This window comes from Narcine bancroftii, chromosome 2, assembly GCF_036971445.1.
Source record: "Narcine bancroftii isolate sNarBan1 chromosome 2, sNarBan1.hap1, whole genome shotgun sequence".
NCBI lineage: Eukaryota > Metazoa > Chordata > Chondrichthyes > Torpediniformes > Narcinidae > Narcine > Narcine bancroftii.
In genome coordinates, this window is record NC_091470.1 from 104,333,806 (window position 1) to 104,350,682 (window position 16,877).

Below are 16,877 nucleotides of genomic sequence, written 5' to 3' on the forward strand. Positions count from 1 at the left end.
AGCCAAGCCAAAGAAAAGATATACATATATAAATAATTGAATACATATTGACATAGAATAATTGTTACATTCAGTATTAAATTCTTGACAAGTTTATCATGTTCTAAATGATCCTGAAGAGATTCTATATACCTAAATATGAACATAATAAAAGTAAATCTGAATGATGTAAATTCTTTGCCCAAATACAAACAGAATGTGGAACCAGGCCTGGATGGTGATGAGTGGGGATGGAGAGGCAGGGCGGCCCCTTTATCCGCCGCTCGCCGGCTGGGCGGAGCAATGTCCGTGGGACACAACGACCCCGGAAGCAGGCTGCGGTGCAAGATGGCGGAGGTGAGGGGAGGGAGGTGGGTTGGCTGGGGTAAATGGAGGGATTTCGGGGGTGGGGTGGAGCACGGAGACGGTCACCCCGTCCTGTTGATGGGGAGGTCCGGAGATGGAAACGACGTCGGAGGGGGTGACGGGGAAGCTGGTGGTGGTGGGGGAGGAAGTGGTGATTTCGAGAGGTGGGGGTGACGGGAGGGATGGATGGGGTGGGTAAAGCGGAGGGTTGGGGGCGACGGAGAGTAAAGCTGAGGAATAGGGCGACGGGGAGGGTAAAGCAGAGGGATTGGGCGACGGAGGGGTTGGGGCGACGGGGAGGGTAAAGCAGAGGGATGGGGCGAGGGGGAGGGTAAAGCAGAGGGATGGGGCGAGGGGGAGGGTAAAGCAGAGGGATGGGGCGAGGGGGAGGGTAAAGCAGAGGGATGGGGCGAGGGGGAGGGTAAAGCAGAGGGATGGGGCGAGGGGGAGGGTAAAGCAGAGGGATGGGGCGAGGGGGAGGGTAAAGCAGAGGGATGGGGCGAGGGGGAGGGTAAAGCAGAGGGATGGGGCGACGGGGAGGGTAAAGCAGAGGAATGGGGCGAGGGGGAGGGTAAAGCAGAGGGATGGGGCGAGGGGGAGGGTAAAGCAGAGGGATGGGGCGAGGGGGAGGGTAAAGCAGAGGGATGGGGCGAGGGGGAGGGTAAAGCAGAGGGATGGGGCGAGGGGGAGGGTAAAGCAGAGGGATGGGGCGAGGGGGAGGGTAAAGCAGAGGGATGGGGCGACGGGGAGGGTAAAGCAGAGGGATGGGGCGAGGGGGAGGGTAAAGCAGAGGGATGGGGCGAGGGGGAGGGTAAAGCAGAGGGATGGGGCGAGGGGGAGGGTAAAGCAGAGGGATGGGGCGAGGGGGAGGGTAAAGCAGAGGGATGGGGCGAGGGGGAGGGTAAAGCAGAGGGATGGGGCGAGGGGGAGGGTAAAGCAGAGGGATGGGGCGAGGGGGAGGGTAAAGCAGAGGGATGGGGCGAGGGGGAGGGTAAAGCAGAGGGATGGGGCGAGGGGGAGGGTAAAGCAGAGGGATGGGGCGACGGGGTGGGTAAAGCAGAGGGATGGGGCGACGGGGTGGGTAAAGCAGAGGGATGGGGCGTCGGGCAGGGGTTGGAGGTGACAGGAAGGGTCGTTGACGGGGAGGGGCGAACAGGGGAGTAGGGATGACAGAAAGGGGTGGGGGGTTGACAGGGAGGAGTGGAGGGGAGATAGGGAGGGTGTGGGTGATGGGGAGACCTGCCACTGATGCCTTTGCCTCCCTGGACTCACTGATCACTTGGTTTGTTACCGGGAAGTCCATTAGTAACACATGAACCATCCCAATGTGCCAGATCTGTGCAATCCTTGATGCCAGTTCTTTTGTTGGAATAAAGAATGTCCTGATTTTGATGCTCCTATACCTCCTTGATGGTAGTGGGTCAAAAATGCTGCATGCTTGATGGGAAATAATCTTCTATAATTATCTGAGTCCTATTTAAGCATTTATTTGATGATGCAATCTCTGCTTTTCAATTTCAATATAATATCAAGCCTTTTGCTTTCAATTTGATTCTGATTTTGTGCAAGTTTTTAGTATTATACAGCATGGTCCTTTGGGCCCAACTCATCTATCTATGTCTGCTAAGGTGTCTACCTGTTCTGCTCCCATTTGTCCCATATCTCTTTTAAACCTTTCATGTTTGTGTACCTGTTTGAATATCTATTAAACATGGTAATTGAACTTGCCCTGACCATTGCCATAAATTGTAATGTCTACCCTCTGAATGGAAGAATCATGCCTCTTAGGTTCTCCTTTTGAAAAGTGTAAACTTGCCACTGAACACTGGACAACAATTCTTTTCAAAGTGTTTGCTTCCTGAAAGAAAAGGGTATTTATGATAGACAACTTCAAGCTTCAGATTTACTGTCAGAGTTCATAAATGACATCACATATAATCCTGAGATTCCCTTTTCCTGCTGGCACGCAGAATTACCACTAATTAGTAGTGCAAAAAATAAGCTGTATACTGCATAAAGCATGTAAACAAAGAACTGTAAACAGATAACGAATGTAAACAAATTGACTGCAAAAATCAGAGAAAAAAAAATCATTAAAGTACCCAAGTAGGTGACCTTAAGTGAGTCCCTGTTGTTGAGGAGTCTGATGGTGGAGGGGGTAGCAGTTGTTCCTGAACTTGGTGGTTTGAGTCTTGTGGCACCTATACAGTACCTCTTTCCTGATGGCAGCAGTGAGAACAGTGTGTGCTGGGCGGTGAGGGTCTTTGATGATTGCTGCTGCTCTCTGTTGGCGGCAATCCCTGTAGATGTACTCAATAGTGGGGATGGTTTTGCCTGTGATGTCTGGGGCTGTGTCCACTACCTTTTGGAGAGCTTTATGCTCAAGGGTATTGGTGTCCCCAGACCAGGCCAGCTGGTCAGCACACTATCCACCACACCTTTGTAGAGATTTGCCAGGGTTTCTGCAAACTCCTGAGGAAGTAGAGACGCTGATGTTCTTTCTTCACGCTGTCATTAGTGTGTGTTGGGTCCAGGAAAGATCACACAGATAATTTCAGATTTGCTGCATCACGTAGGAAGTTGGAGAATCATTAAATTAACTTTAATTGAATTTAGCCTGTTTAATCACATAATGATGCTGACCCATCGCGTGAGTTCAACTGACCTGAAAATGTTTTGCTGCTGATTTTCATTTGTACTCGGCATCTGATGCCTCTCGTGTCAGTGTCCAACAATAGTCAACCAGCATTGATGGATTCCAGTTGCCTTTATACTGCTTTTCCATGATCGCAATGTGCTGTTAAAACCTTTCACTATGTTCGTCAATAATCTTTATGCCTGTCCTATCTGGCCAAATACCTCTCTCTTCCCATGCCTCAATTTACTGACAACGCTGACTTTGGGGTGAGCATGGTCTGTGATACTGAGCTCTGCGTCTTTCTCTATTTCTAAATTTACTTTTTGATGGAGTGACGGAGGAAATGTTTAGTTGTCGACATAATTGATTGGGTTGTCAGATTCTGTACTGGCTAGAAGAATCCGAGGTGATCTTGTAGAAACATAAAATTATAAAAGGTCTAGATAAGACAGAGGTAGGTAAGTTGTTCCCATGGTTTGGGAGACCAGATCTAGGGGACATAGCTTCAAGATTCAGGGTAGTAGATTTAGGTCGGAGATGAGGAGAAATCTGGAATTTGCTGCCCATTGAAACAATAGAAGTGACTTTAGTAAATAATATTTAAGAGGAGATTGGATAGATTTCTACATAGTAAGGGAATTAAAGGATATGGGGGAAAGGCAGGTAGATGGAGATGAGCCTTTCATCAGATCAGCCTTGATCTCATTGTATGGGGAAGCAGGCACAACAGGCCAGGTGGCCGACTCCTGCTCCTGGGGATTTGGATGTCACTGGTGCAGGCAGCGGTTATTGCTCTTGCAAATGTGATGTTGAGCCACCTTCTTGAACCTCACAATCTTTTTGTTGAAGGTCTTTTTAGCACAAAGTTGGAGTGATCTGCTGGTCAAAAGGAACTGGCAAAATATTTCCAAATCGGCATGGTTTGATGCGAAGGGGAACTTGCTATTGATGACGTTCACTTGCACCAGAAGTCCTTGTTTTTGGTAGAGGTTGTGGATTTGAGAAGAGATGTTGTTCTATTTACTACCTTGGTAGAGCTGTATGGAGAACATGCTCTGTGTGAAAATTAGATATAGTCTCAAAGCCTAGGAAGCAGTCACTTCTGCTATTGTGGCCCGATGCGTGCAATGTGAATAGTTTGGTGAAGTCAAGTTCACTTGTCCCTGGAGCACAACTTGCTGCAGAGCCTACTATGTGCTTCAGAACTTGGGCCAGCTTATCTATTGTGATGTGACTACGCCACCCATGTGGCTTAAACCAGCCATTTTCAACAGGAGTCATATACCATCCCTCTACCCCCTCCCCCCAACATCAGGGCCACAGTACATTTCGGGGGGGGGGGTGGTCACAGACTGAAATGATAAAATATTTATGTTTTTAATGTAGTCGGTAGGAGAGAAATAAGGAAGAAACCAACTAGACTTGACTGCTACTCTGAAGGGAGCCCATAAACCGTGAGCAGTGTCCTAAGGAGGCCAAAAAAAAAGTTGAGTATGTCTGGCTTAATGTATAGCACATAGTGTATCCTTGCTACACTCTGTGCTTCTTGTGTTGTCAGGATGACATTGAGATTCAAAATTACTTTATTATCATGTAATGGTACAGAACATGTAATATTACATGAAATTGCCTTCTGCCTGTTCTAAGGCAGATTCACCATTAGTGTCACCTGGTGCCCCTTACAGTAAGAGAGAAAGAAAAGCAAAAGACAGAGGCACTAAGTGTCCGTGGATTCTCCTCCAGTGCTTCTATAGCCGCACGGATCCCTGTTCGACTCATCAGCTACCTGAGCTTCAGACCCAAACCTCCAATAAAATCAAGAAGCCTTCAGTGCCCGAGATCCCTTGTGACAGGTCTTTGGGAGTTCTAGTTGCTCTTAGGGCCCTCTTGAATCCTGTCTCCAATGCCTGGTTCCCATGAGCCTGTCTCCAGCAGCCTCTGTGGGTGCTCTAACTGGAGCGTGTGTGGGTCCTGCAGCCGCTGAGCCCCTTGCTAGTCTGCAGCTGTGATCAGGATCGTTCCCTTTTCTCAATGGTGACTGTCCTCCCCGTTTCTGGCGCCCTATGCCAGTCTGCTGCTCCTTGAAGTTTGCAACTCCTCATGGAACGCTGCCCAGCACAGGTGCTGTCATCTTGGACACAGACCCGTGGTTGCAGAGTTTCAGTTTAAAAAAAAAACTGTCAGCTCCTCTAACAGGCTGTTTAACATCTGAATGGAGTCACCAGAATTAGAACCAGGCAGTTGTACCCTGTGGAGCAGTGCTGTATCTCCACTCTTCTGGGTACGCACCAGCAGCAGTGCTGCCATTTCAGCACCCTGGCATCACCAAAGGTTTCCTTATCTGTGTTTGACCTGATTCGATGAGACTTTGTGTAATCAGGATGTTATGCACTCCCTGGGCTATTCCCTGGGATACAACATCGTCTCAGATGGGCCTGTCCTGTCAGTGGATTAGAAATGTGATGGGTGATTATCTGTGGGATATAATTCAGAGTTCTCCCAATTTAGACAATAGTCCTCTAGATGTCCATGGTGTACCTCGTCAAATCAAATGGTGTATCTGATTTTATTTTGAATGTTAACTGAGCTACAAGGAAAGGTTAAACAGGTTAGGACTTTATTCCCTGGAGGATAGAAGAATAAGGGGAGATTTGATAGAGGTATACAAAATTATGACGGGTGTATACAGAGTAAATGCAAGTTGGCTCTTTCCACTGATACAAACAAAGGACATGGGTAAAAAGTGAAAGGGGGAGGTTGAGGGGGGAATTTCTTCACACACAGAATTGTGGGAGTGTAGAACGAGCTGCCGTCTGAAGTGGCAAATTTTCACATAAGAAAAATCTGGACAGGTACATGAATGGGAGGGATATGGAATAGGTGCAAGTCAATGTGACAGCAGAATAATAGTGTAGCACAGGCTAGAAGGATCGAAGGGCCTGTTTTCTGTTCTGAAATGTCCTATGGTTTTATGTGTGAACAAAATGCTAGTATTCCATTTCTATTGCTTGATCAGCCACTCCGAATATTTCAGAATCAGCTGCACAAGGATGGTCGTCGATACAAGGTAGAGTCATTGTTTGCTTTTGCTGAATTCCTTAGCTGCTGTCATGGGATTTGAACTTGGAACTTTGGATTATGTGTCTGGTAATATAGTCATTTTCTATTGTGCCAACATTTGCACTCAACTTTTGTAGTCAGTCGATTTTATTTTTCTGGGATTGAGTTACAGGCAGCAGTGAAAGTTCAGCTGACATGAATCACATGGCTGTTGACTGCTTTCATTGTCGGTCACCTTTTTCAGATGACAAACATACTAGTTCCATGTGCCCCAGCAGCATCTTTCCACGTGGGTGACACAGCCCCACGCTATAACAGCACCAGCGAACTTAGTTCGAATCCGGTACTGTCTGTAAGGAGTTTGTATGTTCTACCTGTGTCTGCATGGGTTTACATCTGGGTATTCCAGTTTCTTCTCACCCTTCAGAATGTACCGGGGGTTGTAGGATCACTGGGAAATTTGGACAGCATGGGCCAGAATGGGCCTCTAATTTTTAGTCAGTATGTGCAAAAATCTTAAGTTGTGCACATTTTTTTTCCTGTGACACAAGGATGTGCGCACTGAAGGCTTGTGCAAATGTAAACTTGAAATGGTTTCGAGTTAATTTTGGCACCTTCTCATAGAACAGGGAAGGGACGTAAATTAGTGATGTGCAGATGTGTTATTTGAAAAACCTAACTAGTTAACAGAAACAGTTAGCTAAAAGATTCTTTTCAATAAGTATAATTATTAATTACTACATTATTTTGGGTGACTAACTTTTTGTGTGCTCCTTCATTCCTTTTGTGCGCTGGTTGCAAGACATGTGTGTGTGTGCACACGAGCACCGCTTAGAGGGAACAGTGCCTATTCCCATGCAGTATATATATGTTTAAAGGGACAGCATGCCAGCGTAGCATTTAGCACAATGGCACCAGCGACACAAGCCCCAATCCGGCGCTGCCTGTAGAGAGATTGTAAGTTCCAAGTTACGAGTATTTAGGCAGCATGGATCTCAATGGCCAGAATCAGCTTCTACTGTGTTGTAAATTGTTTTTGTAAATTTCAAAGGAGTGTGCGTTAGTACGTGTGGGAGACACAGTAAGCACAATGTTATTACTGCGCCAGCAACCTGAGAGTTCGAATCCAGCCTGAGTCTGCCTGGGTTTCCTCCAGGTGCTCCAGATTCCACACATCCTTCAAAAAAACAACCTGGGGGTTGTTGATCAATTGGTGTTCTTTGGGGGGGGGGGGGGGGCAGTAGCTTGTGAGCCAGAAGGGCCTGTTACCGTGCTCCATGTCTAAATTTAATTGTTTCCTAACATCTCGTCGGCTTAAAGTCGAATGCTTCTGTGAAGCTTTCTCTCAGGGCTAGTTCCTTCCAGCTCTCCTGCCAGAGAGACAATTTGGCTGCTGGAGACTGCTGTATTGTTCTTCAGCTCATCTTTCTGTGTTGTCTGAGTTTTTGAATTAGAGTTGTGGATATTATTTTGTTTGCAAATAAACCCAGCAATTTGCCTAGTCTCTCGAGCATTGAAAAGACAAATGATCTACTTTTGGAATTGGATATGGGAGAAATGTTGGCTGGAACATAGGCGATTTTACTGTTGCTTGTCATCTTTTTGCATAAATTGAAAAGGCAGATAAGACCTTGATTTAATAACTTGCATGAAAGAATTTTTCCTTTGGTTCTGTCATCTGGTTAAGGAAGTTCCTTAATTCCCCCTGAGGTGCATACCACAGAATAAATTTACATAATACTCCAACACTACATCTTGCTCCCTGAGAATATAAAATAATGAATGCAAACTGGTATCACATTTTTTCCCCCCAGAAATCAACTGTGGCCTTGAGCTTCTAGGATGTTGAAGCGGGCAGCAAGGCTGTGTAGTGGAGCCATATAAATTCGTATCGAGGGTCTATTCAGTTCAGATTTATTGTCAGAGAATGAACGTACATGACATCACGTACAACCCTGAGATTCTTTTTCCTGCAGGCGAGGCAGAATCACCACTTATTGGTAGTGCAAAAAATACTGTGCACAACATACTGATGTAAACAAAAAAAATGTAAACAAACTGCAATGCAGAGAAAGAAAAATCAATAAAGTGCACAAGTAAGAGTCCTTAAATGTGTCCCTGATTGAGTTTGTTGTTGAGGGGTCTGATGGTGGAGGGGGAGGAGCTGTTCCTGAACCTGGTGGTGGAAGTCTTGTGGTACCTATGCCTCTTTTCTGATGGCAGCAGTGAGAAAAGAGAGTGTCCTGGGTGGTGGGGATCCTTGATTATTGCTGCTGCCCTTTGACAGCAGCATTTCCTGTAGTTCTCAATAGTGGGGATGGTTTTGCCTGTGATGTCTTGGCTGTGTTCACTACCTTTTGGAGGCCTTTATGCTTGGGAGTATTGGTGTCCCCTTACTAGACCGTGATGCAGCCGGTCAGCACACTTTTCACCACACATCTGTAGAAATTTGCCAAGGTTTCCAATGTCATACCGAACCTCCACAAACTCCTGAGGAAGTAGAGGCACTGATGTGCTTTATTCATGATGCTGTTGGTGTGTTGGGTTCAGGAAAGATCCTCCAAGATGGTGACTCCCATAAACTTAAATTTGCTCACCCTTTCCACCTCTAATTCCCCCAATGATCAGTGGATTGTAAACCTCTGGTTTTCCCTTCCTGAAGTCAACAATCAGCTCCTTGGTTTTGGTGGCATTGAGTGTGAAGTTGTTGTTAATGCACCATTCAGCCAAGAAAGATACAACCCACTTCGATGGTATCGTCAGCGAATTTGTAGATGTTGTCGAAACAAGCCACACAGTCATTGGTGCATAGCGAGTAGAGCAGGGGGCTAAGAACGCAGCCCTGTGGCACTGATGGAGATTGTGGAGGAGATGGTCTTACCAATCCTCACTGATTGTGATCTGGAGGTGAGGAAATCCAGAATCTAATTACACAGTGTGGTGTTGAGTAAAAGCACAATGCTGGAGAAACTAAGCAGGCCAAACAGTGTACTTTATAGAGGAAAGATTTATACATTTTATCAAAACATGCCCATCTAGCCCATGAGCTCGTGCTGCCCAAATACCCCAATGAACTACAATCCTTGTATGTTTTGAAGGGTGGGAGGCAACACAGGGAGAACATACAAACTCCTGACTGACAATGCCAGATTTGAAGCCGGTGGCAATGTAATAGCACTAACTGTGCTGTAATTCAATATCAAACTAGTTCCTCCAAAGGAGCTGGTCACTGGCCTCAATCTGCCTCTTCTAAAATCTTTGCTCTATGAAGTGCGCTGTTTGACCTGTTGAGTTTCTCCAGCAATTTTGTGTTCTCTGTTAAAACCAAAGTTGGATTTTAAAATTTACTTGATTAAGTTATTTGTTGCCATGTGAAAAGTTTTTTTTTTGCGTGCTGCCCAAGCAAGCAAGGAGAGGGCCTGCTAGGAGCAGCTTGCCACACCACACTTCAGTGTCATTTTGTCTTTGTTCGGGAGTCGAGATTCAGTCCTAAATGTCAGCAGTTAAGTCAGTCGTGAATGCGGATCAGTCTCTTCAATCTGAGGCGCCTGCAAGCTCACACCAAGACACAAGAGCAACTTGTCCGTGAACTACTCTTTGCAGACGATGCCGCTTTAGTTGCCCATTCAGAGCCAGCTCTTCAGCGCTTGACGTCCTGCTTTGCGGAAACTGCCAAAATGTTTGGCCTGGAAGTCAGCCTGAAGAAAACTGAGGTCCTCCATCAGCCAGCTCCCCACCATGATTACCAGCCCCCCCCACATCTCCATCGGGCACACAAAACTCAAAACGGTCAACCAGTTTACCTATCTCGGCTGCACCATTTCATCAGATGCAAGGATCGACAATGAGATAGACAACAGACTCGCCAAGGCAAATAGCGCCTTTGGAAGACTACACAAAAGAGTCTGGAAAAACAACCAACTGAAAAACCTCACAAAGATAAGCGTATACAGAGCCGTTGTCATACCCACACTCCTGTTCGGCTCCGAATCATGGGTCCTCTACCGGCACCACCTACGGCTCCTAGAACGCTTCCACCAGCGTTGTCTCCGCTCCATCCTCAACATCCATTGGAGCGCTCACACCCCTAACGTCGAGGTACTCGAGATGGCAGAGGTCGACAGCATCGAGTCCACGCTTCTGAAGATCCAGCTGCGCTGGATGGGTCACGTCTCCAGAATGGAGGACCATCGCCTTCCCAAGATCGTATTATATGGCGAGCTCTCCACTGGCCACCGTGACAGAGGTGCACCAAAGAAAAGGTACAAGGACTGCCTAAAGAAATCTCTTGGTGCCTGCCACATTGACCACCGCCAGTGGGCTGATAACGCCTCAAACCGTGCATCTTGGCGCCTCACAGTTTGGCGGGCAGCAGCCTCCTTTGAAGAAGACCGCAGAGCCCACCTCACTGACAAAAGGCAAAGGAGGAAAAACCCAACACCCAACCCCAACCAACCAATTTTCCCTTGCAACCGCTGCAATCGTGTCTGCCTGTCCCGCATCGGACTGGTCAGCCACAAACGAGCCTGCAGCTGACGTGGACTTTTTTACCCCCTCCATAAATCTTCGTCCGCGAAGCCAAGCCAAAGAAAAGACATCATTTTTCTATTAGTTCGAATGAAAGAGATACCAACAAGAGACGCTACCTTGAGGAAGGGTTTAGGCCCAAAACGTCAGTTATAGATCTTTGCTGTCTTTGGATGCTGCTGAGCTCCTCCAGCATTTCTGTGCTTTTACTACAATTGCAGTATCTGCAGACTTTCATGTTTCACTCCTGATACTAGATAGTCATGGTATTCCAGTATGTTATTTAAATTCCTGACATTGCATTAATATTTTTTGATGGATGTAGAATTGCTGGAGCGTAAAGGTTTATTTACATGATCTGGGAATTTGACTCTTGTCCCCTTCGTCACACTCATCTGAAGAGAATGTGTTTGCCATTTATAGAATGCCTCCCTGATTCAAAGGCTTCTTAAAAAAATGTAGATGTAAAAGGCCCTTCCGGCCCACAAGCCTGTGCCACCCAAATACACCCAATTAACTCTACGTTTTCAGGGGGCAGGAAGAAACTGGAGCACCCAGAGGAAGCTCACGTGCAAACTCTTTACAGACAGGTTCAAATCCAGCTCTGGGTTCCTGGTGCTGCAATAGCTTTCAAGGAAGAAAGGCATCAATAGTTTGTTATTTCCAAAGTGTATGTTTGTCACACTGGTTTGAAATTGGTTTTCCATTTGAGAAAAATATCCAACAAATCCTTTGAGAATCTGTCTCAAGTTCATTGCAACAAAATGGTACAAAGTATAATGGAATGCACTGTATTAAGCTGCTCAAAACTGGTTGGAGGGGTACCAGGGTATTGGAACTGGGATGAAGGGCTCCAGACTGTGTCGGAGGTTTGGATCTGGAACTTGGGTTGCCCAGTGGTTTGGACTGGACTCTGTGTAGCTGCAGAAGTGCTGGAGGTGAATCTACGGACACTCATTGACTCTGGGGAGGGACTCTCTTTTGCATCTATTTTTCTGACTGTAAATGACACTTCAGGCAATTTCTGCTGATGGCGAATCTGGATGTCTTACAGCAGACAAAAGGCAATTTCATGTATTATGACAATAAATTGAATCTTGGGTCTTGATTTGTAAAAGTCATAGAAAGTTACAACATGGGTATAGGCTATACAATGCACCAGATTAACACTTCCCATCGAGCATGTTTTTAATACTCATCCCACCCTAACCCATTTTATTCTACCCACATTTTGATCAAGCTTCTTCCTCCCACTTACTGACGCAGTTGTGACAATTTACCCACCAACTTGCACGTCTTTTGGATGCAGGTTGGGGGGTTGAATTGGATCAACTACAACTTTAGAGGTCAAAACTGAACCTGGCCTTGTTGGGGGAAATGCCCAAAAGTGCTGGAGAAACTCAGCAGGTCACTCATCATCTTCAGGAAGTAAAGGGTAATTGACATTATGGGCCTGAGCCCTTCATTAAGGTGTGAGCTAAAAGCCACCAGGCACTCGAATAAAAAAGGTGGGGGGGGGGGGAGAGGAGCGAGGGAGGGGCGGGGATGTGGTGGTGGACCGGCTGACAGATGGGCGAATATAGGTGGAAGGGTCGAAGGGAAAAATGCTGAGAAGTGATAGGGGGAGGGGTTGGCTTGCTGAATGGAGTGGTGCTGGAGGCAGCTGCTTTTACCAAGTGCTCCACTCTGCCATCCTTGTTGGATTATGGTGTTCCAGGTGTAGGCAGTATTGTAGTTCATTACTTTTGCAGGGGAAAATGGTGTGTTCTTCAGCTTGTGACAGAGTATTTAGAGGTGTTTTGGGAAGGATTGTTAGAGCAGGTTGCACACAAAAATTTTAAAACAGAATATTTGCAGAGTGCTTTTTGCAAAAAGAGCAACAAAGTTGCAGCATACAGCTTGTCTGGGAGAGCATGTGATTTTTGCCAGAAGACAGAACAGTTTTGCTCTCAGAGAAGGAGGGTGTGAATCAGAGAAAGGAGACAGAAATTAGTTGTGGATGTCCTGGAACAAAAAGGAATCCCTCTCACTTAAGACCAACAAGAACCCTCCGGAGTGGTAGGTTAGGTGGGTTAAGTAATAAGTTAAAGTTTAATTCTGTTTTCTTGTTGAAATATAATTAAAGACGACTTTTGTTTGAGTAACCCTGTATTGTGGTGCATATCTAATGCTGCTGGTTTTGGGGTCCTCTGGACTCCGAAACAAGCTTCACTCTAATTTCACTTCCAAGGAACACTAACTTAATTTCCAAAAACTTGGCCGCTGATTAATACTTCAACAAATGCTTTATTCTTCCTGTTTATTTACTTTATCTGAGTTGATTTCACCATTGAATAGGAGCAGTCATTTGGAATAGCTTTTAACAAAGGTGTTGTGTCCTGTGAACTGCTGTGGTTTCTACTTTTTTCAAATTTCTTGTCCGTTCATAATCTAATTAGACTTTAGTAACCTTCTCCTCACTGTACTTGTATTTGGGTCAGAACTCAGTTTGGCTCTCTTGTCGAGCAAATTTTCATGGCTTTGGGTGTTAAAGTTGGGTGCAGCATAAAAACAATCTTCAAACCTTTACCTCTCTTTGCATGTAGCCCATAAAGGCAAGAAGTACAAATGTACAGCACAATTTTCAAGAGTTTGACTTCACATGATGGTCATATACTTTCACTGGCTCTACAGCCTTAAGCTTAATGTGCTAAGTCATTTGAGGTATTTGGTTTCAGAGGCGAAGGGGATCTTGGGCACTACTTAATCTGATTGTAAATCTTAACTATCATTTAGAAATAAAGTGATTAATACATTGAATGCAAATGAGTCTTGGATCAAACTGAAGACTGCATTTGAATAGCAGCTTTCTAATTCCAGATAGTTGCCAGTTCTTAATTGAATTAGTTGAACTGAATCTCAGCTGGATTGACACAAATTTACTTAAACCAGAATCACTACATCAGCTTCTTTCCCAGAAACGTATGTATGGATCTTAATTGAGACCATTGAGTCAACTCTTTCTTACACTGTATGGAACACTACAGCACAGTACAGGCCCTTTGACCAGTGTTCCCTCTAAGCTGTGAGCGTGTGAACAAATGGTCCGTGTGCATGCGCACAAAGGGAATCGATGAACGCACATTTGTGTGCGTAAGTGTAACAGTCCGTTTTGTGGGAGCACACAAGGGAAGGTTTGTGTGCGCGTACAGCTTAGAGGACACATGATGTTCTTCCAACCTATAGATACCTACCAAAAAAACAAAACTCTCCCTTGTACCCCTCTTTTTTTTCCTTCTTCCATGTGTCTGCCTAAGAGTCTCTTAAATGCTCCTGTTGTTCCAGCTTCCACCACCATCCTTGCTAATGCATTCTAGGAACCTACAACCCTTATTCCTGATGCCTCACCTAAACCTTCCTCCCTTCACTTGTACAGATATCCTCTGGTGTGTGCTTCTCCTGCCCCAGGAAAATCATGCTGGTAGTCTTCCTTATCGTCTTGTAGACCTCTATTAAGTTACCTCTCATCCTTCTTCGCTCCAAGGAGAAACCATGCTAACCATGCCTCATAAGACAAATTTTTCAATTCATGCAACATCCTAGTAAATATGTGCACCCTCTCTATTAGCTTCCACATCCTTCTTGTAATGAGGTGGCCAGAACCGAACACAATATTCTAATTGTGATCTCACCAGACAGTTATAGAGATGCAGCATCACTTCATAACTCCTGAACTCAACTCCCCAACATACTATAGGCCTTCTTAACTACCCAATCAACTACCGTGCAGCAACCTTGAGAGATCTATGGATTTGAACCCCAAGGTTTGTCTGTTCTTCCACTTCCCTAGGCTCACATCTTCCCATGGATGCTGAACACCAACTTTCCTTCTCTCCCCACCCTGGATATAATTTCTCTATGTGTGTTATATCTGGTTGTGTTTTGCACCGAGGACTGGAGAACGCTGTTTCGTCGGTTTGCACTTGTGCAATCACTTGACATAGCTTTTTCTTGTGTATTGTACCCCTCCTTCAAATCTACTTTCGCCCTTTTTCTCAAACAAGAAAACTTCCTGTTGAATATCGCCAAAGTCCATGAATGTGCTCCAGCTCCTAACTTTGTCTTCTTCCCCAGAACTTGAATCACAAATAGGTTTCGCTCTGTCACAGTACTGAAGTTGTTAATGACATTCCCATGTGATTCTGTGACACACACTTGTAATTTCTTCCCGTTTTTGTCATTGCCCATTGCCTCCTTCAAAGTCCTTTCCACAAATCACAAGCATCCTGCTGCATGGGTCCACCACACTTACTCTGGTTTCATTTAGTCGTTGCTGGAGAGTTGTTTGCATCTACTTCTCTTCGCGGTTGTACTCTGTTCTGACACCTCCCAAGAAGCAAAAGTAGACCACATTTTGTTTCTCGTTCAAAAGCTTGGTGTCATTTTCCATCAATATTTAAATGGCATCCAACGTTATGTTTCTCACCTCGTCTAAGTTGTCCTGTTCATTATGAGAAAAGCAGAATCCTCAATGTTCTGAAGATTGCAACAGAAATTCCACGCCTCTCTTTGGCATGAATTGGAATCAAAGCAGTGCTCTTTGCATTTAGAACCATGGAACATTACAGCACAGAAAACAGGCCTTTCATCTCTTCGAGTCTGTGCCAAACTATTCTGCCTCGTCCCATTCCATATCCCTCCCGTCTATGCACCTGCCAAATTTGCTTAAATGTTAAAATTGAGCCTACATTCACCACTTCAGCTGGAAGCTCGTTCCATATTCCCACCACTCTCTGTGTGAAGAAATTCCCCCAAATGTTCTCCCTAAACTTGTCCCTTTCATCCTTAACCCATAACCTCTGGTTTGTATCTCACGTATATTTGATCCAAGTTAGGTTTAGAGAACAGGTCTGTTCCATCGGTTTGCCTATTTCCCACCACTGTAACAATGCTCAACTATGCCCTTGCCTCAGCTCATCTGCTGAAAACCCTCCTCCTGATCAACTCTAACTGATCTCTTTTGGCCAGTTATGTAGTCTTGAGGCATCTAAAATTGTTCTTTTTAACCTGCTTCAAACATCTTTGATTTAATGTCACTCAAGTTTGCTAGCCTATTGAAAGTTCCTGGCTTTACAATTTCTAAAATGTGAGAAGATTGCTCAATTTTTTATTTGGTCAACTCTTAAATGTCATGTTTGCTGTTTTGTAGACTCACTGTTTGCAGGACCTCAGACGGAACACTGCATTGGCATCCAAAGTCTTCATTCAAAGGGATTATTCCAGTGGGACAGTGTGCCAGTTTCAAACTAAGTTCCCCTCTGAACTGGAGTCCAGGGTAAGATGGAGTGTGTGAGGATGCAAAAATTTTTAGGTAAAGGAAAATAGCAGCCTTTGGCCATTATCAACTCCTCGGCCTGCTTCTATTTTCCATGAAGTCTGGTGGATCTCCTGGATTTTTTTTGCTTTTAGTTGTGTTTTCTCCTAATTTATTGCAGCTGTTGCTCCTTTGATCACCTTTCAACCTAAATATTGTCTTTTTTTAAAATATTTTAAAAGACTCAAGCAGATATATACAAAGAATATAAGACATTTTCTTATATATTTTTCCCCCTTCCCCAGATTTTACATAAACCATAAAAGGAAAAAAAAAATTAAAAGCTAAAAATTAAAACACACGTCATCTATACCACAACATTAATTCAGTCTTTTCTTTATTTATCTGTCAGGACGGTTTGTATCTTGATTTGTTTTTCTTAAGTGAGGGTATAGATCATATCTGTGCACCTATGTGCCTCAGGAACAGGTGTCACACTTCAATGAACATGTCATTACCTCTTAAGTTATAAGTCATCTTCTCCAGGGGAATGGAACTTTGCATTTCCGTGCTCCAACGTGTAATACTAAGTTGAGAGTTGGGCTTCCGTACACTTTCTGCCTACTGCTTATGAAAGAAATTAAGAATTTGGAACAGAATATAGCTCAATTGGAAAAAGAATACAAGAAAATCGAAGTCTGATGAAAAATACAGGGATTTAGTAAATAACAAGCTCAAATACAATCATACAAAATGGAAAAGGTCATTTTAAGATCAAAGCAACAATATTATGAGCTGGGGAGAAAAGGCTCATAAAGATGAGGTCAGAAGTCGTCTCGACAATTAATGCGATTCAAATGGGGGAAGGCAGGATTTCATATAAACCAAAAGAAATAAATGATACATTCAGTAAGTTCTGTAAAAGAACTGTATAAATCAGAATCAAAGGGAGACACTACTAAAGTAGATGACTTACTGCATACATTGGAACTGCCAAATTTTATCAGGAGGAGA

At 44.7% G+C, this 16,877-nt stretch overlaps 1 protein-coding gene across 1 annotated transcript in view; it reads left to right on the forward strand.

Moving 5' to 3' along the window:
• The first annotated feature begins 300 nt into the window (after positions 1-300).
• The window catches only part of golga7 (golgin A7), a 31,395-nt gene continuing 14,818 nt past the window's right edge, over positions 301-16,877 (forward strand). Inside the window, exons 1-2 of the mRNA XM_069917804.1 lie at positions 301-336; positions 15,759-15,884. Of these exons, the coding sequence (XP_069773905.1) occupies positions 328-336; positions 15,759-15,884 (135 nt within the window). The 5' untranslated portion in view covers positions 301-327. The remainder of the gene's footprint in view (positions 337-15,758; positions 15,885-16,877) is intronic.